The 24,064-nt window shown below is 41.8% G+C and overlaps 1 protein-coding gene across 9 annotated transcripts in view; it reads left to right on the forward strand.

The window, feature by feature from the left end:
• MCF2L2 (MCF.2 cell line derived transforming sequence-like 2) overlaps positions 1-24,064 on the forward strand; it is a 130,242-nt gene that overhangs the window by 603 nt on the left and 105,575 nt on the right. For 6 of the 9 annotated variants that reach the window (XR_011904616.1, XM_072343942.1, XM_072343944.1 and 3 more), the window contains exon 1: positions 17,535-18,232. The exons of 2 other annotated variants lie outside the window; for them this stretch is intronic. Coding sequence is in view for 6 of the 7 variants with exons in the window: in XM_072343942.1 (XP_072200043.1) it covers positions 18,091-18,232 (142 nt within the window). In the remaining variant the exon portion in view is untranslated. Of the gene's footprint in view, positions 1-17,534; positions 18,233-24,064 lie in introns of those variants that run through there. One more of the 9 variants, XM_072343943.1, reaches the window with a different exon arrangement.

Consider the following 24,064-nt stretch of genomic DNA (forward strand, 5'->3'; position numbering starts at 1 on the left):
CTCACTACATTTATGTAGATTTGGGGGCTCTTTTCCCTGAGGAGGTGCTGATGCTCTGCACAGGCAGGAAGCCTTTGTGTGACAATATCACACCTGTGAGTGAAATGGGAACAGGCTGTAAAACCCATCGATTTTGGGCAGTTACATTTTGCTGATGGTTTTGTTTTGTATTCAAGAATGCAGTTTTCTGAAATGCAGAAATAGTAAGAGCAGACAGTCCTATCAGTAAGCTGATCTGTGTAAAATTCCCAAGCACGGTCCTTGCAGGGAGGTGTTACAGAAAAAAGTGAAAGGATGCTACAGCAATAGCAGTGCTAATGTGCTTAGCATTTGCTTGTGATGTTGGAATAGTAAACCATTCCCTTTCTGTGTACTGTTGTCAGAGATCCTTTTTGGTTGCTATTGCTATTTCAAGGAAGGCATTAGGACAGGGTCTCAAAAGCTTTTCCCCATGCTGGGCTTAATTTTACTGTTTGATAACCTAATGCTAGTGAATACAAGTAAGGCCCAGTATTGGTGTCCTTATGCCTCTAAGCTGACTGCTTAGCAATGGTGGTCAAACTATAAGAAACCACGTAACCTGAAGCTAGTAAAACAGTAGAAAATGCTGGAGATTAAAATGTCATGATTAAAGCTTTTGGAACCTTTCCATGTTACACACAATTGAGTTAAATCAGATTATGGCTGCATTGCATCATGTAAAGACAACATTTTTAATTGAATTGCATGGGAGCACATTTTATAGCTGTCAGTGTTCGTAATGGATTGTGTGTTGTGAATACCAGATCTGTTATATAGGTTCCTAAGTGTCTTTGTCTTTGACTTTGCATAATCTTCATATGAAATGTATGAGTGTGACCAAAATGCAGTTTTCAGAGAATACACAGTTAAGATTTTAGACCAAAATTCATCTTGAGCTTGATGAGCTGCTGGCTGTAGCAGCTGAACTAAGTTTAAGAAAGCAAATGGTAGCTTGCTTAAAGAAATAGCACAAGAGCAGATTTATACTGAATAAAATACTTAAGATCAGGTCCCATTTCTCCAGTCTCTCCTACAGGAATCAGTCTTAGTGGTTCTGATAAGCTGTGCAGGGGTTCGGTGTGGGAGAGACTACAATGTGATTTTCAGGAAACCCTGTGTCAGTCTCTTTGACCCAGTGGCGTCAACCTGAATTGCTTTGCAATTATACAAATTCAAATAGACACAAAGTCACATGAATTCATGTTTTTATTATGAAGACTTGGGACTCAGGGGAGGCACGTGTAATTTGTTTTATTTTATTTTTTATTTCTTAGACAAAAGTATTTCAGTAGAACCAGAGATTTATACATCTTCTGTTTTTCCTGTTAGATTCAATACAGATCTCCATCATCCACACTGAGGACTCTCCTTCATGTCAGAAGGGATTTGTTAGAGCTAACATAGCATTGTCAATATTTAGCAATGCAGGAAATCATTCTGACTATTAGAAAGATCTTAGTGAACTTGTGAGATGTTCCTTGACAAATGAAGAGGTTTCTGGGTCATGTGTCTGAGGCTAGAGATTATCATCTGGTTTCCTGGTGGTCAACAGGCAGATCACTGCTAAGGAGGGGAACAAAGACCACAGATCTTCAACACGTTTTAAAATTCTTTTTTCCATTTCACACCGAGACAAGATCTACTTCCCCATCTTCAAACAGGGAAAGATAAATCTCACCTTTTTCTTAGTCATTCAGAACCTAGAAATCTGTGGGGACCACCCTGCTAATGGAATCTTGCCTGCCTTTTTGTAGACAGTGCTCATTCCTAATCAAATCGTGTAAAAAGAAAGAAACCACAGTTGTACAATAATGGAAGCAAGTAGTGATGGAAAAAAATTGCTATTGAGTGAAGGAAAAAAAAATTTCTTCCAAACATGATGCATCATCAGCGTGTTTATAAATCACACATTGTAACAGCAGCAGCTGGAGTCTCTTGAAAGTTTAGTGGGAAATTTACAGCTCAGAAAAGTGAGAAGTCTCATCCTTAGCAAACCAGGGGGGTTCCTTACTGTGGACATATTTGACAATTTACTATTTTTACAGGATCTATCACCACTCCCTTATTACCTTTGGACTGATGGCACTCAGTCTCTCTAGAGCTCAGCTCTCAGCTCACCCAGGGGCAGGAAGGAGAAAACTTATTCACAAAATGTAGAAAACAAACAAACAAGATCTTTGTGGGAACATTAAAAAAGAAAGACTGGATACATATTTATATTTTAAATAAAACCTTTGTGGGGTCATTTTTTGTCTGTTAAGTAGATGACACACCAATTTATTTTTAATGTGTCAATAAGATTGTCATAAGCTAATTGCTGGGGCTCAACTTTTATGTCCTGTGCATAAAAGCTTTGATCCCTCATTAGTTGACTCATGTGCTAGACAGGCCACGTGCTTGTTAAAGAGCCTCTTATCCTGCTGGAGACTCCATACATACAGGTACCTGCTTAACCCAATTTAAAATCAAAGCATTATAGTTACCTACTTAAATCTATCTACAGTAGCTATATTAACTTCTCACTTTTCTAGTACCATGCACCCTGCAGCACATCTTTACAGTGTCAAACAACAGAAGACCAAATGAAATCTCTTTTATAGCCCTGAGCTTTCTCAGCTTGTCAAGGATTACTTCAGATTGCCCTGGTGCGGGTAAGGTAATGAGGCCAGCATGTGTGTCTAGGTCAGGAGTGATTTGTGAATGCTAGCAGGCTTTCTGCTTATTATCCAAGATGTAGCACGAAATGTCACCCAATCTTGTTATCAAAACTGCGTCAGGATTCTTTTTTTTTTTTCCAGTTTAACCTACTTCTATGAAATTGGGCTGGTGGGAGGTGCTGGGGAAATGCTAATCTCTTTTGAAAAAACTGCCCCTCAGGTAGGTGGCAGCTCTCCTGTAATGGGGAGGGAAGAAGCTTTGCTGGGTGAGGTACTTGGTGCTGGCAGCAGGAGTGTTTGCACATGGGAATTGTACCGCTTTTCTTGCTTGTGAAGCCCCCCAGAAGATGTACGTGCTGACTGCTGATCCACACTTGGCAGCTGGTTCCCATAAGTATGATGCTGGCTTTGCAGCATGTGGGCAATGTTCTGGGCACAGTTAAGATACAAACACTTCCAGCCAGTGCCCCATTTTCCACAGATTTTTATTCTTGAAATGATTTTATAAAATGATGGAGCCAACAGAACAGTCATCAGCTGTCTGAAAATGAAACAACAGAGCTCCTCACTGTTACCAGCAGAGAGTATTGCAGTGCAACAGAGGCAGCATTTTCTTAGAGGCTTTTTGTAACTTCCAAGTAAGTTGTGAGAGCTCCTCACATCTGCACATGTATCCAGATTAGCTGTTTGTCAGCATCTCTGGAAGAGGGGGCACTGATGTGAGATTGCAGAAAGCAGTACATCGCATGAACTATATTATAGTAAAAAGAACATACATTCATGTTAGCTTTCATCTGGCTTTCCATGATCTCATTTCCCTGGTCTCCCATTTCATGAACAGAAAAATGAATTTAAGCAATTTGCTAGAGACTGAAAGGGAAGTCAGTGGCAAAACTGGTTTTAAGATGGACATCTCACGACTCATACAGTAACTTAGAAATCTTTTATCTACATTATCTCATTCCTACCAATTTTGGCTTTACCACCAGCTCTGGGAAGCAATGTAAAATGTCTCTGTATGTACAGGGAAGCTATGGTTTGGAACAGGAAGTGAAGGATGACACTGCATCCACTTGAGTGTATGGGAGGAATTTAGGTCAGCAGAATGGAACAACCCGAGCTGGCTCTTGTCCAAGGCTGATGGCTTAGCATCACAAGTCACAGAATCTGTTCTATGTTACAAAGCCACAAATAATCTAATATGTCACAGCTGAATAGACCACTACAATGTTTCTGATCTGTGTCTGTGTATTGCAAGGGCATTCAAAAGAGATTTCTTAAGAAATTACCATTCACAGTACCATGTCAAGCAGGCCTTCTGTGTCTTCTGTTCAAAGGTTTATATCAAGGCCATGGAAATTCCTCTGACCAAGACAGAAAATTCTTCCCTTTGTCTCAGAGCATTCATGCATTTAAATAACTGTTTCTGAACCACTGGTTCTACAACTCTGTCCTACTTGTAAGGATCTGGTGAGCACAGGTGACTGGTTTCCTCTATTGACCACAGTGCACTGGGTTTCTTTGCCCAAACATAAGAGAGGCTGGGGATATGCACCTTCCTGCATAACAGTGAAGCAGTGCAATAGAAAGCTTGCAGAAATGTGTTTGCTAAATTTGCTTTGGATTTCATGCTAATGAAAAGTGATAATTTGTGCTTCCTTTTCCCATTAACCTACTTTATTAAAAAATTGACCTTTGGTTATCACATTACCCACATCTTTCTCTCTGTACCCCAAGGAAGCTTTTGAACTGTTGGTAGATTTAGACCACTTCATCGTATGTTGAAGTGAAGAAGGTCATAAAATATTTAGTTGGTAAAAAATATGAAGACATTGATGGGAAAAAAGAAAAGATGGTATTTCTGAGAAAAAGGCTAATTAATTCATTCTACTGGGCCTCACAGAATCTAGACATGAAAGTGAAAAGCCAAAGGAGCTGAGGGGGAACAGAGTTAGGACAGCTGACTTTAACTGGCCAAATGGATATTCTGTACCATATGCCATCAGGTGGAAGGACTTCTGAAGTGGTGGGAGTTCATCTTCCTCTCTTCTACTGCTCGGGGGCTAGCTGGGCATCGGCTGGGGGGTGGTGAGCAATTGCTTGTGCATCACTTTTTATATACACAGATATATATATGTATATGCACTTATATATGTGTATGTACACGCATTTCTCCCAATTATTATCCTTTTCCTTTTCTCTATCTTAGCAAATAGTTTTATCTCAACCCACAAGTTTGACTTTGTTTTTATCAATTCTCTTCCCCTATCCAACTGGGAAGGGGAGGAGTGAGTGAATGGCTGCGTGGTGCTCAGCCACCTGCTGGGTTAAACCACAATATTCTCAGCAAAACTGGCTCTTTAAGCCTGAGCTTTAATTCTCAAACCTATAAGAGACCAGGATGTTAGGGAGAAAAGGGAATATGAGTAGCAATGATCCACCATCTGCTTGCTGCAGGATTTTCACACCTTTATATACATTTTTTGATGGCAACTGTTGGAGACAGTTGGGTAGTAAGCTGGATGGAACTGAGGTGTGATCCAGTCTGTCAGTCTATAGGTCACTGTCTATTTCAAATGCCTCCATACTGATGATTTTAAACCTAATGCTATGGCAGCCTGCTTCAGCTCTTTATTTTCCTGCCTACCTCAGCAGCGACTTGTATATATTTACTTCTTGGAGTGAATGCATTGAGGAATGTTTGATGTAAATAAGTTGTTGAAGGAAAGCCAGATGGCTGAATCTGGATTTTGCTGTTAATAACAGTGATGCCCATCACCCCTCCCACAGTTATGCATGCCAGGCTTTTGGTTTGTGGCGTCCATAGAAAGCTCTCCTGAGCTCTGTAAATTGGCTGTTGGTGTCTGCAAAGTGGCTGGGGCTCAGACAAGCTGTTAAATGAAACTGTATGTCTGCTGTTGGTGTGAACTCTTCTCATGGCTTCCCTAAACCCGCATCTCTCTCACGGCAGCGTTTTGGATAGCATTAGCTGTCTATGGCAAGTCTAATAGAGCAGAAAACAGGAACTATCCACTTTCAGACCAAGTCTCAGCAAATTCTGTGTGGTAGTCTTCTGTAATTAAAACAGTAGTATTACTAATAAAGAAAAGTTATCTTGTTTAGGTCACAAACAGAGGAAAAATGACATTTTGCAGCATCAGGTCTATCTGGAAGGAGGTGGCATGGGAGATACCCCAGGGGAAAGCAAGTGTAAGAGGTTTTCTCCTGTGTGAGGTCTCAGGTCAGGCACAATTAAAGCAGCTGGTGCTGACAGACGTTACCACTTGCCAGGAGGGGAGGCAGTTGTGACCATCTTGCACTGCTTAGTCTCAAGATTAAAAAGCAAATAGAGCCAAAAGGAGCGAGAGAGGAGCCCCTGATCCCATGTCTGTGTCACAAGGAAGCTCAGATGGTCTCAGTGGAAATTAAACTGCTCTGACATCAATTACAATTCCTGGCAGCTTATTAAATACAAGGGCTTTTTTCCACCTCTTGCCTCATCTTTTATTTAATTCCTTTTCTCGCCTTCCATATGGTGCCTGTATCCAAGAGATCCCCTGAAATGACATCTCCCGTGAGTGAACAGGTTCAGCCCTCGTGAAGGTATTTGTATCATCACTCCATCTCAGTGAGGAAAGAATAAGCTAAGCAATTTCATTGCTGTTACTTCCTTCTCCCATTTCCTGCACTATGTTGAAAGCCTTTCTTAGCCCCTGAGGAATGACTCAGCATTCAAGCTAGGATGAACCTTTCTAGATGAATTTTGGATGACTTCATTTTGAGAGTGCAATATTTGATACCTCATACTATTCCCTTTTGTTTATCTTTTCCTGTTATTCAGTGCTGGGGTTGTGTTATGATAAACCACAAATGTTTTTCAGTGCTGGAGTTGTGTTATGATAAACCACAATTGTTTTTGTTAATACTAATGTGATGTAGCCCACTGATTGAACCTCTTCTACTTCACTTTAGAGTTCAGCATAGTAATGTCTTGATTCCCCAGGTGGTCAGTGGGTCAGAGACTGAGTGAAATCTGAGTTCTCTACAGAGCTGTCTGCTCCTACTCACTTTAAAAGTGCTGGAAAGTGATGTGAAAGGGATAACATGGCCCATGGCTTGCTATTAGTCATTCAGTTTTGGTGACTCAGAGTATCCAGTACAGCAGACATGGCCAGAATTGAAACCAAGAAATATGAGGGAGACAGGGTAAAGAAACTGCCAGCTCTCCCATGCATAGATGGAAAAACATCACTAGTAAATACCTTAAGTGATGTGTAAACCATGGCAGAGAGGGAGGTACTGCTCTGAGTTCAGAAATACTCTGAAGAAAAGCTTGTGGGTTTAGTGGAGGAAAGGATGGTGAGGTCCTCTTTGGCAGGTGGACAGACATGAGCTCATTCCAATGGTCCCCTGCACAGTACCTTCAAGTCCCTCTGTCATATAAACACAACATAGATAACAAGAGAATGAAAAGGCTCAGCTGCCTTTGAGGAATGATTGAGTTTGCATACTGGAAGAGAGCCATGTCCAGCATATGAACTCAGTCTGGTTTAAATCTGATGCAACAGCATTTGCTCAGGAGAGAAATACATCATATTTGTCATTTGCAGAGCAGCATTACAGAAGTCTGATGCCTTTTCAGAAAAGAGACACACAAATAACTCAGCTTTAAAGAATAATACTTTCTCCTGTTATCTGTTGTGTGCAATAAGGAATAAAGCACTGAACTGAAACAGGCAGTCTCAAACCGCAGTGGACTCTAGGGTTTGGTTTGCAAAGCTGATGTGTTCTGTTGCTTTTCCAGGCATTGGAGGGGTCTGACAGCACTGAACAGTTTCCTGGTTTCTGTGGCCAAAGACAGGCTGTCTGGATCAAAAATCCATTCTGTCATGAAACGATAAACTGTTGTATTCACCAGAACAACATGCACACGGTAGCTCAAAAACAGCTTTGCACTTGCTGTGCATTGTATCTGGAATATTCTTGAAAATGCATTGCTCTTAAATCATGGTTCTCATGAAGTTCTGAGTCCTCTGGGCAGTTAGGGGCTGAACAAAGCCAGCCAAAGCACTCATTATTCACTCCCTCATGGAGAAGCACTGCTATTCACATTGATTTTGTTACCCTCCTTGCTTCAAAAAGGGATTGTGTCTTTGGTTTGGATTTGGTATATGAGGACTACCATCTAGTGCTCCTCTGGTATGAGAACACTGGGTTTCCCTGTCTCAAGGGAGCCCTCACTCCAGCAGAGCTTCCCTAATTTTCAAGCTATGAATGCAACAGAGGTGAAGCTCTCCAAGGACTCCATTACAGTAAATGCAGGACTGTAATGCCAAGCTGAATCTCTGGAAGCTTAAAAAAAGATGCACGGGTTCTTTTGTGGTTAATCCAGCTTTTAATGTTGAAGGTCACTGATTCCTGTGACCTGGATTACTCAAGCAAGAGAATAACAGTTAAATTGCTGCAGAAGTAAAAAAATCCTTTGAAACACTGCAAGGAAGTGATGGAGAAATGTTCCCTCGTTGCTATTACAATAGAGGATGTCTGATCCAAAAAGGTGCAAAGAGCTCTTTATTCCTATATGAATGAATGAGGAACTGGTGGCACTCACCCTACACCTCCAGATATTTTTGTCTGAGTGTACTCAGCTGTGGCTGACCCAGCTACAGTCCGTGCTGCAGACAGGTCTGAGAGAGCACAGTGCAGGCACTGCTTTGGTAGCTGAGACTTATGACCTACTGTCAGAATTGCCCTGAGTTGATCTGGGGATCTTGGGTCAGTTGCTGTAAGATCTCAAGGAAAACTCTTGCGTGCCCCACATCCCAGAGTGCAAGCAATAATCCCTGTGCTTCCTCTTACATCTATCTGTGTCATAAAGATCTTGGATGTAGACCAGCAGCTCTTATCCTGAGTCTGTGTATGTACCCACCTATTCTATCTACAATGTGGGTACCCCAATAGTACTACAGGAGGGCTTTCATAGTATCAATCCATATATTAACACCATATGCTGCAGGCTTCATACAAGAAAGGCTGGATCTGCCACTTCTGCAGTGCAGGCTGTTGCCTGGGGCAACGAGATATGAAGGGGCTGCAGACCATTTTGCTGTTACTTTCTGTACATGACTGGGAGCTGTATGATTTCAAATGTCCCTGAAGCAATGCATTCTCTATAGCCGGCCCTGGACACAAAAGCAGTTATCTGTAGTTCCAATCCATATATATAAGCCAAAGAATGCTAATGTACAGCATTTTGGCCTGCTGGCAATAGCTGCTCACAGGATGTGGCTCTCCTTGTTCAGTGCATGGTTCAGTCTCCAGAGATTTTACAGGAGTTACTCCCAGTTAATACTGGAGAACCAATTTGAGATACCTGGAATATGGAGAGGTGAGGAAAATCTGAAATGAGAGCTGGTGTTTCTCAGTACATCAGGGGAATGATCATTGCCTTTAAGTTCTGGGACCTTTGAGGTACCAGTCATATTGTGTAGGTTGCTCTGAAAGTAATGCCTCCCATTTGTTTCCATAGAAGCTCTAACAGATACAAAGAGAACAATAATACTATTTGATAGAGCACATTCTCAGCTACAAAACACTGTTTTTCAACATAGTCACCACCATTAGCTATAGATTTTTGCCAGCCATGAGCCTGCACACTCTGCTCATAAAAAGCTGCGTGGCCATCTGGAATGTGGTTTGTCTTTCACATTGCTGTCATTACTGCTGAAAATGCACCACTCCGCTGCCTCACTGTGCTCACATCCACTGTTTGGTCTCCATAAACGTTCTGAAGGTGTTGATGAATGTCAATGGGTGCCATTTATTCTGTGTGGAGAATTTCAGTGACACATGTTTGCTTCATACACACTTCCATGTCAGACACCTTTTGTCAGACTGCCCCTCTGCTGCCATCTGTCACACAGCAACAACATGCAATGGGATGCTGGTGGAAAGGTTCAGCCTCTACTGCCACAGCACCAATACCAACCTCTGATATTGCGGGACAACACCATAACATGGGAGGCAATACTTTCAGAGTAGCCCTCGTATAGTTTTTGTGTGTAGCAGGTTGTCCCACTGCTACTGGCATAATGGTACTGGCATCTCTGGTATCATCTTCTGGTATGGATTCCATGTGCTGATAAAATTGCTGTGACTAGAATTAGTGTCAGGAGAGTTTGCTTCTCATTGTCAGTCGATAATCCTTCACACATCAAAGGAGATAATATAAATATTTCCCTCCTTTGAGTCTGAAGTTCACTGTTACCCATTACACTTTGGTTTAGAGATCTCTAAAGCCAAGGCTTCGTTTCATTGCTGAACTGATCAATATTGGTGTTTGCAGCATAAAATGACATACATAGAAATAATCCTATTGATCTTGCAATATTCAGATAAAAGGTTATTTCAAACAGAAATAGCTCTGCGTTTTAGTATGACCCTGAGCTCAAATCAGCGAATAACTAATCAGAAAGCTCACAGCAATTACATGCCAGTAATTGGTGCAGGAAGGTTACCAGAAAAAACTGGCTCATCCTTGTTATGGTGATTAGCTCACTCAGCACTAGTGTGATTTATTTATTTTTTTAAGATTAAAAGCTGCCATTTCAGAAGTCCCAGATATTTACACTGTTACCAGTGTTGAGCATCTTGTCCCCTTTCGCACTGGATCAATTGAGGATACACAGTGGGCTCACAGATCAGTTGGAGGTAAAGTTTTTGGTCCTTATTTTCGTAGTTCAGAAATATCCTGCTTTCTGGCTTTGTTTTCAGATAGGGGAGAATGCAGTTTCAGCAATGTGCAGTCATCACTCTGGATCGCATTGAATTATGCTCTGGTTATACAGCAGAGCCATGTGCATAGTTGCGTTTTGATTGAGAAAAAGCAAGCAGCCAAGTGCACTTTGAGGACGTTGTTGTTTGGACTGGAGCTATGAGGAATCTGTCAGAGTTATTCTGTGCCCATTCTGCTACAGCATCTGCAACACCAGTTCTGTAACAGGCCGTGCTCTGCCAGCCCTACTCCCCTCTTCAGAGCTGGTGTGCTGCTGTTGTGCAAGGTCTCCAGGTCAGCCATAGGAAGGAGAGATGAAAGAACCAGTGGTTCCCTGCCACCTTCTCTGTCCAAGAGGAGCCATAGCAGGGCTGCTGCCTGAGGTGTGGTGGGGAGTATCTGTTGGTCTCAGGAAGACAACTGTGCTAGAGTAGACTTGTCCATCCCCAGTGGAGAGGGCAGCGGGGAGGGTATGTCAGTGCCATTTTGTGCTACAGCTTCTAGTGTCAGAAGTTCCCCAGGAACGTGGTCAAATTTTTGTTTTCCTTTCTCAGATCAGCTGAAAGACAGAGTGTTACTGAGTTGGGCAGAGAAGCGAGGCTGAAACACCTCTGCCCAACTCAGCCTTCTCCAGGAGACTAACTGGCACTGCAGGTTTGGTACCCAGGAATTTGCTTTCTGTTGGTAGAGACCCGGTCCTGCGAGACTCATGGGCTGAACCCATCGCTTCCTCTTTTGTGCGGGGACCACTAGAGGGCACAGCACGGTGTAACCATTCCAAAACCATCCCGCTGTACACAAGCAAGCAGCAAGGCCATCTCACTGTTCATGGCACAATAGCATCAGGATCCAAAACACCCTCATGGCACAAATTTAAAGGAAGAAGCAGTCTTCAAAGAAAAAAAAAAGCTGATATTGGTGCTGGTATATGGAAAGTCTGGGTACACACGTTCCGTGTTTAAACTTTTCATCTGACCTAGAGCAGACTGGAGAAGCAAATAACTTATTTATTAAAAGTTAAACATGTGTAGCGTTATTTCCAACAATCAAAGTTTAAATTTTTACATTGAAGTTATTTCTTATTTTATAACTCAACAGTGAACGCATCACTTTCACTTCTAAGAAATATAAGAATGAAACTAAACTCATGGCTGCTTCTCTTTATCAAAGGTACAAATTTGTTGTTATATTAACATAACATTAATACAAATAATCCTAACATAGCCATAAAGAATCCTAACATAAACAGTGCCAATGTAAACATAAATGTGATGTAACCATTATTGTAAATTATAATGTAAACATTATGCTTATATTTAGATTTATTTATGCTTATATTGGGATTGCTAAAGTTTATGTTAGGATTATTTATGTTTATATTTATATTTCTTTATATTTGTGTTATGATTGTTATGATGCGTATTAATGAACCTAAATACAAACATAAGCAATCCTAACATAAACAAATATTACCTAACCATCAACGAACATCCTCAGGTGAGGATGCTCTACCAGTGAGGGCTGGTTAATGCAATCAGTACTCTGACTACATGCTGCTTCCAGATAGAAAATACTTTCTCAATATAGCCTACATGCTCTAAAATATTTGCCATATCTGCTATAGATGCTGAATTTGGGATCCGTAATTGTGCTTGAATTTTAAACTACTTTTGTTTTCTGTTTTTATTTCAGTGAATTAGCTCATTCTTTTCAGTTTGTTTAGCTTCCTTCACTATCAGACCTGCTGCCCCTGAAACAGTATGTAATAGTAATTAGCCTGACACAAGCAGCAACTGTAAAGCCTTAATGAGCAAGATGCTATTTTATTATACAGTGTTGAAAAGATGAGGATATCTACAAATAATATCAAGATAAATCAGAAAACACTCTAGTGTTGCAACCAAGAGATAAATATTTCTTATTATGTCCCCATTTATCTTCCAGCTTTACTGCAGTAATTGCAATTGAACTTAGACAAACCATAGAAATACCTTGGGCTTCAGTTTCCAGCTTGTGCTTTGTCATTTGTATTGAGATGTTGGAGCTCATTGGTGGGTTTTTTTAATGCTTCTGATACAAGTTAAAAATATATTGCTTTATTCTTTGTACTTCTGATAACTGCTGTTCTTGAACCAAGTATATTTAAAACAAAAGCAGACATGGAAACATTGTGCAGAAATATGTGAATTTATGCTACAACAGTGCAGAAAAGGCGATTCCACTGCCATCAGATACTAGTAATAGTGGACCTACTGCTTTGAGCCGCTTCCGTACCATTTTGTTCTTGTTTCTTTAAGCAGAACTTCTTTACATTTAAAGATTCTCCGTTAGCATAAACTAACTCAAAGGGATCTCAAGCAAGTGGGAGGTGTCTGCCTACCTGCTTTTAGCACATTCTTCTCTCAGTTTTTACTTTTGTGCTGTGAAAATTTAAGTAAAACTATTCCTGCTGCTTTTGCTGCCCTTGGGCCTTCTTCAAATGATCCCCGGGTGCACTGTTAAATGAAACTGAAAAAAACCTTATATTCTTACAATGCCTCACTTTATTGGCAATTAAGTGGGAGGTCTTCCATTTCATGGGAGCAGCAATCTCTCTGGGGTGCCAAAGTGCTCAGTTGAGAATCACTTGAGAAGTACAGAGCATTACTTAACGTTATATCCCATGGAGTGAGCTTATGCCTACTGGGATTTGGGTCCACAAACAGATGTGTGATTTAGATACATTTTATTAAACTAATCTGGGCTGGTCAGCAGAAAGTATTTGCAGAGGGGTTTCCTGGCAGACAAAACAGTAATTTCTTATCTCATCAGAACATAGCACTGCTCAGCTTTAGGCAGTTTAAGTTGCTACTGAAGTCAAAAGCACTGTGCTTAACTTACATTAAGCGAAAGTCTAACCTTGAGCAGACAGGCTTCAGCATGTTCCAGAGTATGAATGGTGGTGTCCTGCTATCAGGACAGTGGTGCTGGGCTGGTGGGAAAGGTCCTTTGTCCACTGTCTCTGCTAAGATAAGTTATCTTGTGCAGCTGTATGCTGCTCTGCTTCTGAAACTATTAGACCTTTCTGGCACTGTGCAGACCAATGTGCCTGTTATCATATAAGGTCCCCAGACCTTGCCTGGTTTTGACAAAGGATTGATACTCTTGAGTCCTTGTAAATCTTGTGAAAATCTTGTGAGAGGGCAGCTCATTATTTTACACTGCTATTAGACATTACAGAATCAAGATAAAGTAAGGCAATGAAAACCAGTGTTTGTGCTGGTTAGAAGACAGAGGAGGAGATCTGGAAGCATGGTTGTATGCAATAGGGCAGCATCTCTTTCATGCTGTGCTCTGTGCTTTATGTGGCATTCTGGATGTGGCAGGTAAATGGAGCATTCTTGCTACCTATGCACGTACTAACAGGTTATCCATTTTTGCTGTTGCTTAGTTAGGGGGAGTAACTGTTTTGACTGATACAGTTTGCATCTATTTATCTTCAGTTTCCGTGAAGGATGCAAGCATTGCCCTAGGGAATGTGGAAGAAGTGTGTTTGATGTATATCTGCCAGCAGAGAGAACCCAATCAGACAAAGCTGTGGTGTTCAGGAGGATATGGATAGGAGTTCCTTTCTCCCAGTGGACTGCTCAAGTAACTGAGTGAACATCAGTGCACACACATGCAGACAGGGGAAGGTCGATAGTCCCTTGCGTCCAATATCTCACCCTATGTAGTTACTGATGTTGAGTGTTTGAGAGACAGCAATGAAACGCTGGACACTCTTTCACTGTACTTCGTAATGTGAGAAGCTGTTTCTTTCTGTTCAGCTAATGCTTGGCATGTGTCCAGCAGCCTTCAGTATCAACAGCCCTTGTGATTCTTAAAGATCCTATTTTTATATCTGTGTCTTCTTGGTTTCAGTTTATCTGCTTTAAGTTAGGATTGACAGCAGCAAAAAATAAAAAGTGCTGCTTCAATCAGGGAATGCACACAGCTGCTCCTCAGGGAAGGAAGCCATCCTGGTGGCCTTAGCTGAACAGATCCAGCAGCTGTTCTACACTGCAGAGGGCCTAGGAGAATCTCTTGAGGAGTAACATGTCCAGATGTGGAGTCCTCAGTAAAGGAGAGATGTGGATCTGTTGGAGTGCATCCATAGTAGGGCTATTAACGATCCAGGGGATGGAACACCTTTCCTACAAGGCTGAGAAAGCTTGGGCTGCTCGGCCTGGAGAAGAGAAGGCTCCGGGGAGACCTCAGGGCAGCATTTCAATAATTGATTTGGGGGGGGAGGCAGAGGGGAAGGGACTACGGGAAAGTAGGAGAAAGATACTGGAGCAAGTTCTGTTGTGACAAGACAGAGGGAAATGGTTTCAAACTAAAAGAGGGGATATTTGATTGGAAGAAAGTTTTTGCTGGCACAGGTTGCCCAGAGATGTGGTAGATGCTCCATTCCTGGAGACACTCAAGGTGAGGCTGGACCAGACACTGGGTACTTGATGGAGCTGTAGGCGTTCCTGTTCATTGCAGGAAGTTGGACCAGATGACCTTTAAGGGTGCTTTCCAGTTCAAATGATTCTATAATTCTGTGGGAATTAATTTGCCCCAGCAGTGACAGAGTTCTTATCTCCTACTGTTGAGGTGCCCAGAAATGTTTTCCTTGTCAGTTACGAAGTCACTTTAAGCAGATCAGTGTAATGAGATTCTGAAGCCATATGGCATTGGAATTAGTACTTCCTGGTGCAGGGACTACATGCTGCCATTGCAATAGTGCTCTATGCTAAAAGGAATTCTACCAGCAGAGATCCTTCTTCCACTTGCTCTGTTAACTCCTTGGGGTCTGAAACAATGCCTTAAGGAAAAAAAAAGACAGGAAGGAGTTCTGGCTTTTTATCATTTGCAATAAAATAAACGGAAGCTAATAGAAAATACCAGTTTCCTAGCTGAACAGACAAATGGATCTTGCCTGTAACTGCACTGAGCATTTGTACTCTGAAAATAAGTTTTCAGGCTGCTGAAATGCCTTTTGGTTTCATCAGATTCACAATCTGAATGGTGAGGAAGGCAGAAAGGTCACTAAGGTATATATGAAAGAAACAGCATAGCTAACAAAAAGCACAGTTCAAACTGCAAATAAAAGTCTGAAGCAGGGATTTTTGGCAATGAAATGTGGGTTTTTTTTCTTATGTGTATCAATCTAAATAGCAGCAATGAATTTAGATTCTTTCTTTCTCAGCCTTGTAGTGTACTGTGCATGCATGAGGGGAGCTGCTGGTCTCCACAAATAAGTTAAGTATCATAATGCTGATTTAATTGTTTGTTTCTGACATCACTAGTGGATAGAGAGACAATTTTGAGTCTAATCTACTGAACTTGATGATTCTTACAAGGCCCTGGGGGGGCTCAAATTCCAAGATGAATAGGTATTTCTAACAAAACTAGTAAGTAGTGCAATCCCTCAGGCTTTTTGCTAACGTCAGCTGAAGATATCTGGGATTCCTTCTTATTTTTGATGAAACTCTCACCCTATTTACTTGCTTTTTCATCGCTAGCCCAACCCAGATGCTGTTGCTAAGCAATACTGGCAGTTCAGGAGCAGAAAATGTCCTCTTTCTTATTGTTTTCAATCACACTGCCGTGGGTGTCTGGAGAAAGTAACTCCCCTCCATTCTGTGTCAATCTCTGGAAACATTCCTGCCTCTCTCCTGTGTCTGTTCCCTCCACTGTGCTCTTCTGTGTTTACACAGTAATAACTTGCTTTCAGTCAGGCTGATACCTTTTTATCTAAAGAAAGAAAATGTTGAAAACATCAATTATGAATGCTGAGTACATATTTGGTGACATGCTACATAAAAGCATTACTGTAAATCGCTCACCACAGCAGCTCCTGGGCAGACACATCTGGTGCAGGAGGTAATTGTTTGTGTGGTAGGAAACAGTACAGCTTTCAAGTCTCCAGAGTCAGAGGTTTCTGATGTTGGGGAAGGCTAGTCCAGCTGCTTGTGAAACATACCTGAAATAAACTTGCATGAAAATAAACCCCCTGCACCTCTGTACTTGGTCCCTGAGGGAAACTTTGTGCCCTGTAGCTGAATACTTGGGCAGGGATTTGGCAGAGATTGAAGGGTGACCAACTTTATAGCATGCATTAAACCTAGAGGATGGGAGCACAAATCTTTACAGTAGGGATCTCTTTTATAGCTTTCTACCAGCAAAAGAAAAGGGTTAGGAAGCTCAAACAGCTCACTGTGGCAGGGAAACACTGGAACTGGTAGGGAAGAAGTAGGGCTGTGTTAACACTTCTGTACTTTAACCACCAGGCATTCTTCTTTGTCCATGTAGTTATTTGTTGTGTTAGTAGCAGCATCATGTAAGGCTTTCGTTTTTTTCCTCCTGTGCATCTTTGTCCCCTCTCATTCATTCTCTGATTTGTGTTTGTATTCTCCTTTTCCCCTGTCTATAGGGTTCAGCTGTGATCTGAGATGGCCACAAGCTGATTAACTCTGGGTATAGCTATGAAAAGTGCCAACAGGTGATAGTGACTGAGGCAGAGAAAAAGATCCTTGCAGCAATCTTGTTCTGTGCTTGGGTCCCTGCATTTAAGCTCTGGCTGCAGCTTGGCCCTGAGCTATTAGGTTCTTGCTGTATTCTTTGCACTGTCACCAGTACTGGGCTTGTGCCCATTTGTGCATTTCCTATGCAGTTCCTCCCCTCCAGCAAAGGTTCCTTTTTATTTTCCTACATCGGGATTGAGTGCTCTCTGCACTCAGTTTCCTAGGTACTAGTTTCTTCACCAGGTTATCTGATCAGTAAATTTTCTTTATGAGAATATATAAGAGTGGGGGGAAAATCTCAAATATCCAGCACCTTCAAAGAGATTTTAAAATGTGTTCTAATATCCAAATATGAGTGTCAAACTATCATTAAAGAAGGAAAAGTTTGGGTGGGGGTTTCCCAGTTAACAGTATGTACCTGCTAGCAATACTTCCCTTCTGTTCTGTTTGCCACTCTGTTCATTTAGGTTATCAGATCTTACGAGCAGGGACTGTGCACAGCAGCAGAGGGCTTTTCTGTACAGTTGCAGCTTCCCAGCACCACCGCCAGACATATGAGTAATTGGCTGAGCAGCTCTGCAGAGCAGTCTCCTTGCAGTGTCCAAGCTGAAACGCAGAAGTAAAAAAAGCCCAGTGTTAATCTTGAGGAATCATAGGGTCAAAAGCCTCGTAGAGAGCAAAAGTCATGAAGAAACATATTTTCTTCAAGAAAAATTTTGTGGACAAATTTGGTGTGTTTTTTAAGGGGCATCCTGTGATCTTGCAACGTGCTTCTGAGATCCTTTCTTCTCATCATAGCTTGTAGGATAGCTTTAAATTAATAATAAGGAAGCCATTCAGGGCATTGGCTGTGTTGAGGTTCACAGCTTTCATTCTGAATGAGAGAATAAAGTAAACTGATATTGAAAGCAAGGAGGGAGAGACAAACACAGTCAGTAAGCCTATAAAAGTCTTAGCCAATTGCAATGGCGAACATCCTGCTGGCGAGGGTGACCTTGAATGAACTAAGTGGGATAAAGTCACCAGGCTGGACTGGCAGCTGAAGAACCAGGCTGGATTCCAGCGAACAGAGAGCAGATTCCTGACAAGAGTCTCCTGAACTCTGGCAATGGCTTCTCGGTGTCGGAAATGTGGACAACAGGTGCCCAGGAATCTACCTTTCACCGCTGTTCGGATAACAGAAGGAGAAATGAAATCTTATCATGATTTCATAGGAGGATGCATTAGACTGGAGTGTATGGCAAAGAAAGGTATGTGCAGCATCTTTAAAATTAATAGCATCTTCTCTGAATTGTAGCTGCACTGCATTCCTTGGAGATTTACAAAAGGAGCTTGTTTTTCTAATGGTTGTGCTTTTTTTTTTTTTTCCTGAAGAGCCAGTAGTGAATAATTCAAAGTCAGCTGCCTGAGCTGGATATTAACTCTGGTGTGTCTGTATCATTTGGCTTGGCTGGATACGTCTGGGATATTTGCAGTGATTTGGCCCAGAGAAGGTTAAAAGGAATGCTCAGCTCATTCTGAATAGATGTTTATTTAACACTTGGGTGTTAGGCACTCAGTTTTCTATACTTGTGTCTGGAGCAGGTATTGGTTGGGCATGTAAAATACCCCTTTGAAATTAATGTAAGGAGATGTGGCAGTGGGTCTCATGACCCAGCTGACCCTGTCACACTGCTTCTAAATTACTGCGTGGAAGGTCAGTATCTTTCTCACTGTGCGTCTGTACCATTACAGAAACTCAGACTGTCAGCTTGTGCTCTGTATCATTCGCACTGGGTACCAGGCAGTATTCTTTGCTGAGTAAATTCCTAGTATAAGGTGCTGTTGTCCTGGCAATACGTGTTAATTGCACGTTAGCTCTGAAGTGGAATAATGCTAGTTCAAATCCATGCTGTTGACTGTTTCATCATCTTTTAGGACTGCTGAATCATTGAGCATTTTTTTCCTGTTTGTTGCCATTAAGGAGCCCTTTGCTATCATTTGCTCTATTTACTTGCATATGTACTTTCCAACTCTGAATCCAGAAGTATATAACATGTTCACTAGTGTGTGACAAAAAGATCCCCCAAAGCATGCAGTAAGATTGTGCTTTCAATTATTGTCGTGTTACTATAATTTAGTTACCGCATCAGCAAAACTCTGGTTTCAGAGTGGTCACGGGCTGAAGCTGCAGCCTGTTTTGGTTCTTCCTTGATCATTACTGTCTGGAAATCCATGTATCTGAGAGTTGTGTTTGACGTGGGAAATCGAGACCGTTCTGCAGAAAAAGAGATGTACTGCTTACAGCAGATTGGGGTTTGCAAATGCTTTCTTTAATAGGGCTCTAGTGCACAATGCCAGGGTTTGAAAACTGCAAAGCCATCCCATTGTACCTCTGTTTCTGTTGGCCATTTATCTGTGCTGATTTTTGGGCTTGGTGCCTACCTACACTTTGTTGTATTTGGCTGACTTTTCACTAACACTGATGTTTCCAGTTGCACTCTTTGTAATGAGGCATTCTGAGTTTACAGTGTAGCATGACAAAAATGCCTGGTATTTGAGCAAATGAACAGAATTCCTCTCCCTTTCTCTTGAGTCTTTGATCAGGTCCTTCTGCGTTGCTTATGGCTCTGGGGGTCTGTGGACCTACTGGAGGCAGAATGCAGGCATCTGCTGTTCTTTCTCCTCCTGTAGATAGTAGAAAGGGGAAGACACTGGTTTTGCCATGGTTACTGTTCCCAGGGAAACACCTTCCCTGCATGTTGAGAGATGACCTGGCATCGTGTCATGGGCAGAAATACTTTGGAAAATTATTTTCTGCTAGGGAACGGGCTATGAGTCAGCTCAGTCTGAGCATGTTTCCATTTTGTGAGGCAGAAAAAAGTATTTTCTGCTTTCATTTTAAATTCTAGCCCAGAGGCCATACGAAGGAATGGAGTTACATTATTGTTAGTAACAGGGTGCCTTCGGCTGCATCTATCAGAGCTGCATGAGCTGTGATAACAAATTGGTGGCAACCAATTCATGTAGTGACCATGCCTGTTGTATCTTCCTAGTCTTTTGCTACTAGCAAAGCTTTGTTGGCAAGCTGTAGGGCTGCATATGTACCTTTTTCTGAGGATGGCTCTGATTCAACACAGTGACAATGCAGTGTACTGGATCTCTGGGACATGTTCTAACTCAACTCTTGGAAATACCCTTTCTAAATGTAAAGATCCAGATGGGCTGTTATCTAGCACTAATTGGCTGCTGCTTACTCAGTAATACTTCAGGCATTCAGAAGTACAAAGCATTTTTGTCATACAAACCACATCTGGGAAACCCTGTAAATACTGTCAGGTAATTGCATCTGTTGGTACTAAATATCACAGTGAGAGGAGATGGAAGACACAGGTAACTACAGCAGAAACTGAGGCTGCGTGGGTGCAGCCAGGCCCGCATCAGCAGTCCTTTCTTGTGGAAGACACAGCTGAGTGCCTCCATTCTGTTGGCTTGAGCCTTACAGGGTCTGAATATTTTTTTCTGCCCACAGCTACATCATGTGAGAAACACATATTACCATTTCTCTGGAATGATAACTGTGAGTTTCTGATGCCATGGCATTTACTGAAGAGGAGGTAGATTTTATTTGTAGTGGATCCAGAATGAAATCCCTGTTGTGCACTTAGCTCTCTACATGTCTGCTGTTCTCTGGGTTTAATATCTGTGGCAAATGCAGCTGCAGGTAACCTACAGTTGATCATCAGTGGCAGTAGCAGGCAGTGCTGGGCTGGGCTAACCCAGCATCTGGTCATGCGAGTTTAAGGCTTCCTCTGAATGGGATTTGTTTTGATGAGTGATTGAAAGGGTGGTTGTAGTCACCTGTACATGTAGAGATGAAAATAGGGAATGCTTGTTAAAAACAAACAGATCAGCTGAAAGTAAGTGATAAATGTTCAGTCCTCCCTAGCTTGGCATAGAAGACAGGGAAAAGGAGCCCAGGGGCAGGATATTACTGTAAGAGCTGGCTTGCAGGTTCTTAAGTCCCCTTTGCACATCTGATATGCAAACAAGTACTGCTGTGAGCATCGGTACATCATCCTGAGATTCTGTGGGTCTGCAGTGTGCAGGTGTGATACCTGAAAATAAAGGGGAAGGAGCCCTCAGAAAGACAGACAAGAACTGTGGCAGGGACTCCAGTCCAGAGATGACCCTCCTTGTAGTACTCTTATCTCCACATGAGATCTTGAAACTGAAAGCAAAGGATAGCCTCATAACTCATGGACAGAGGCTCCTGTCTTGTCAACAGTGACATGACTATTCATATCATCCAGCTGCTGACTGACAACTTTTATGCATTTGGACATTTCCTGCCAAAGTTGTTCCCTCTATCCCCAGATGCCCTTCATATGTCTTGCATTGTGATTCTCGAATCCTCCAATAGCTCACAAGGGACCACACAGCTAAATGGGCTTGACATGAATGGTTGAGTGTTGGTTGAATGGACCATGTTTTCATGTGCCATCAAGCCTGAGGCTCCACGTGGACTATATATTTTCGACTTAATAAATGTGTAATTTTAAACTATGCTCAAGGCTGGTGGCTTCATAAAACAGGGCAATGAATCTGCAGATGCTGAGGAATATGCAGTTCATTACTGAAGCTATTCAGGATTTTGCAAATGCTGCAAAAAAACAGGCAAGATCCTCTTTGTCAGTAATTTGGAGATTTCTCTCTTGAGCTGACATCACATTTCTGCTTTTGTCCTTCCCTAGGACAGAAGAATGCTGCAGTTACGACTGTCCAGCAATCGTGGGCACTTGCTCTGTCCCACTGCTATGTCTGTTACTGCAAGAAATGCAAAGCAACTTTTCAGATCTGTCTGTTCAGGAAGGAAAGGGGACTGTCATATTGGAAATGGATGGAGGGTATTTAAGGATTTAGATCGAAAATGGCTTCTTTGTCTCTGCCTGCAGAATGAAATCCCATCTGAATGAGGCCAGGCTGAAATTTCTTGTACTTTTTGGAGCACCTCTTCCTTCAGTAGTGAAATAAATGAGAAATATCTTCCTGGTTACTGGGGAAAGTGACTGAGATTGTCATGAAGGCTGAAATCTGCAGTGTAAATGGAAGGTATTTCAAATCTCATTCAGATCCAGTTGCAGTGGCTCCTCATGCATTGGTCAGAATTTTTTCTTGCTTTATTTGTATTCTATACATATTATTCTCTGATGTAAAATGCTACCTAGGGATATTTCCTTTCCTTTCTCTTCTCTTCTCTTCTCTTCTCTTCTCTTCTCTTCTCTTCTCTTCTCTTCTCTTCTCTTCTCTTCTCTTCTCTTCTCTTCTCTTCTCTTCTCTTCTCTTCTCTTCTCTTCTCTTCTCTTCTCTTCTCTTCTCTTCTCTTCTCTTCTCTTCTCTTCTCTTCCTCTTCTCTTTTTTCAGTCAGCTCACAATGTGAAGGAAATATTCTTGTTTCTGCAGAGATTTCTGTAATGACGATCCATATCTTAGATGCTTTTGTCTCTCTTCACCTCTTCCCACTGGTATGCAAGCTGCTTTGCTGCAAGTGAACAGTACTGAGTGCTGCTTACAAATCAAAAAGAGTCCAGAAAACAGTAATGAAAACAGAGAGGGCACAGTCTGATTTCCATTTTAAAAGTTTTGAGAAATAAGTGCTGTGGAGATCAAGAGAACAAATTCTCAAAGGACGAGTTATACTGGAGGCCTTCTGGGTGTTTGTTTCCTCATTCCTTCTGGGACACCAGAACAAGAAACAACTCAGAAAAAAATGGAAAGCATTAAACAGGGATAGACAGATTGCTGTAATTTGTAACGTTTTGTTAACTTGCAGAATTTATTACTGCAAATAATAGCTCAGTTTGTTCTGAAGACTTCAGGGGAAAAAAATGCTGAATGTACAGAGAGGTCAGAGTCCATGCAGAGCTCTCACTCTGGTTCTGCCAGCTTACTCTACAGTTTCACCCACATCTGCCTCTTCAAGTGCCGCTTAAGGACCAACATTTGTTGTGGTACGCTGGTCTTGTATATGAATTCTGTTGCTTCTTTTATCATCTGGATCTTTCTGTGGATCAGCTTGCTCCGTTAGGTTTCTTTTTGTCACAGATTCTTCTCCTTCACCAATGTGATATTATCTAATGGAACTACCGGTATTCAAGCAGAAAAGAATGCTTTGCTGTAGCAGCCTAGCTTCCTACCTGTGATATTTAGACTGCACCAGGTGTCCTCTTTTATAGGTTTTTGTCCTTCTTGCATCATTCCATTTCTCAAGGGTACAAAATCCTCCAGTCTTCTGCAGCAGACAAAAAGTATTGACCAAACATTTCTTATTTTACCTTTTTCTAAGCCAGGTGTCTCAGCAAGTCTGTTCTGCACAGAGGCTGCACCTCTTTCCTATTAAGATCTTGCTCCTGTCTAAGTCATTAAACTTAGGATTGCAGAGTTCCACTTATTTGTCTAAACTTCAGTCACTACCTTGATAGAAGGCCCCACAGCAGCCCACCCTAAGGAACTACAGTCTGTACGACTGAAGATCTGATTATGAAAGTGAGATCCTGTTAATTAAAAAGGCAATTGTCTGCTAGCATTAGGAAGAGCTAAGGTGAGATGGGAAGAGGTAAAGCAATGGGTTACTTGTCACATCCTCCCTTGAACCTGTGCAGGTTGACTTTACAGCTAGACTCAGGAAGGATCATCTACCAGTAAAAAGATGTAAGTGAGGAAAATTATGAATTTTTATGTTTATTTTAGTCAAAACCAGAAAAATCATTGGGCTGGAAATTAAAGTGAGAGCTTTGAACACAAGCCAATTTCTCTACATTAGGCCAACTGCAGGGGGAAACAGTGGATTTGCATTTGACTACAGCCTTTAACATAAGATTAAAGAGCTTTCTGAAATGCTGCTTTAATCCAATTTTGGTGAACTTCTTGTGTGTTCTACATGTCAAACACAATGAACATGGTGGTCCCTTCTGGTCCTGCAGTGAAAGAATCTAGGAAGAGGATGTGAGTTAGAGACAGTAGGGTATGAGCCGTTCCTTGTCCTGCTTTTGGAGTGCCACACTGACAGCTGTGAACACATGGATGATGTATGTCAGATGCTG

This window comes from Excalfactoria chinensis, chromosome 9 (assembly GCF_039878825.1).
Source record: "Excalfactoria chinensis isolate bCotChi1 chromosome 9, bCotChi1.hap2, whole genome shotgun sequence".
In the NCBI taxonomy this organism is placed as follows: Eukaryota; Metazoa; Chordata; class Aves; order Galliformes; family Phasianidae; genus Excalfactoria; species Excalfactoria chinensis.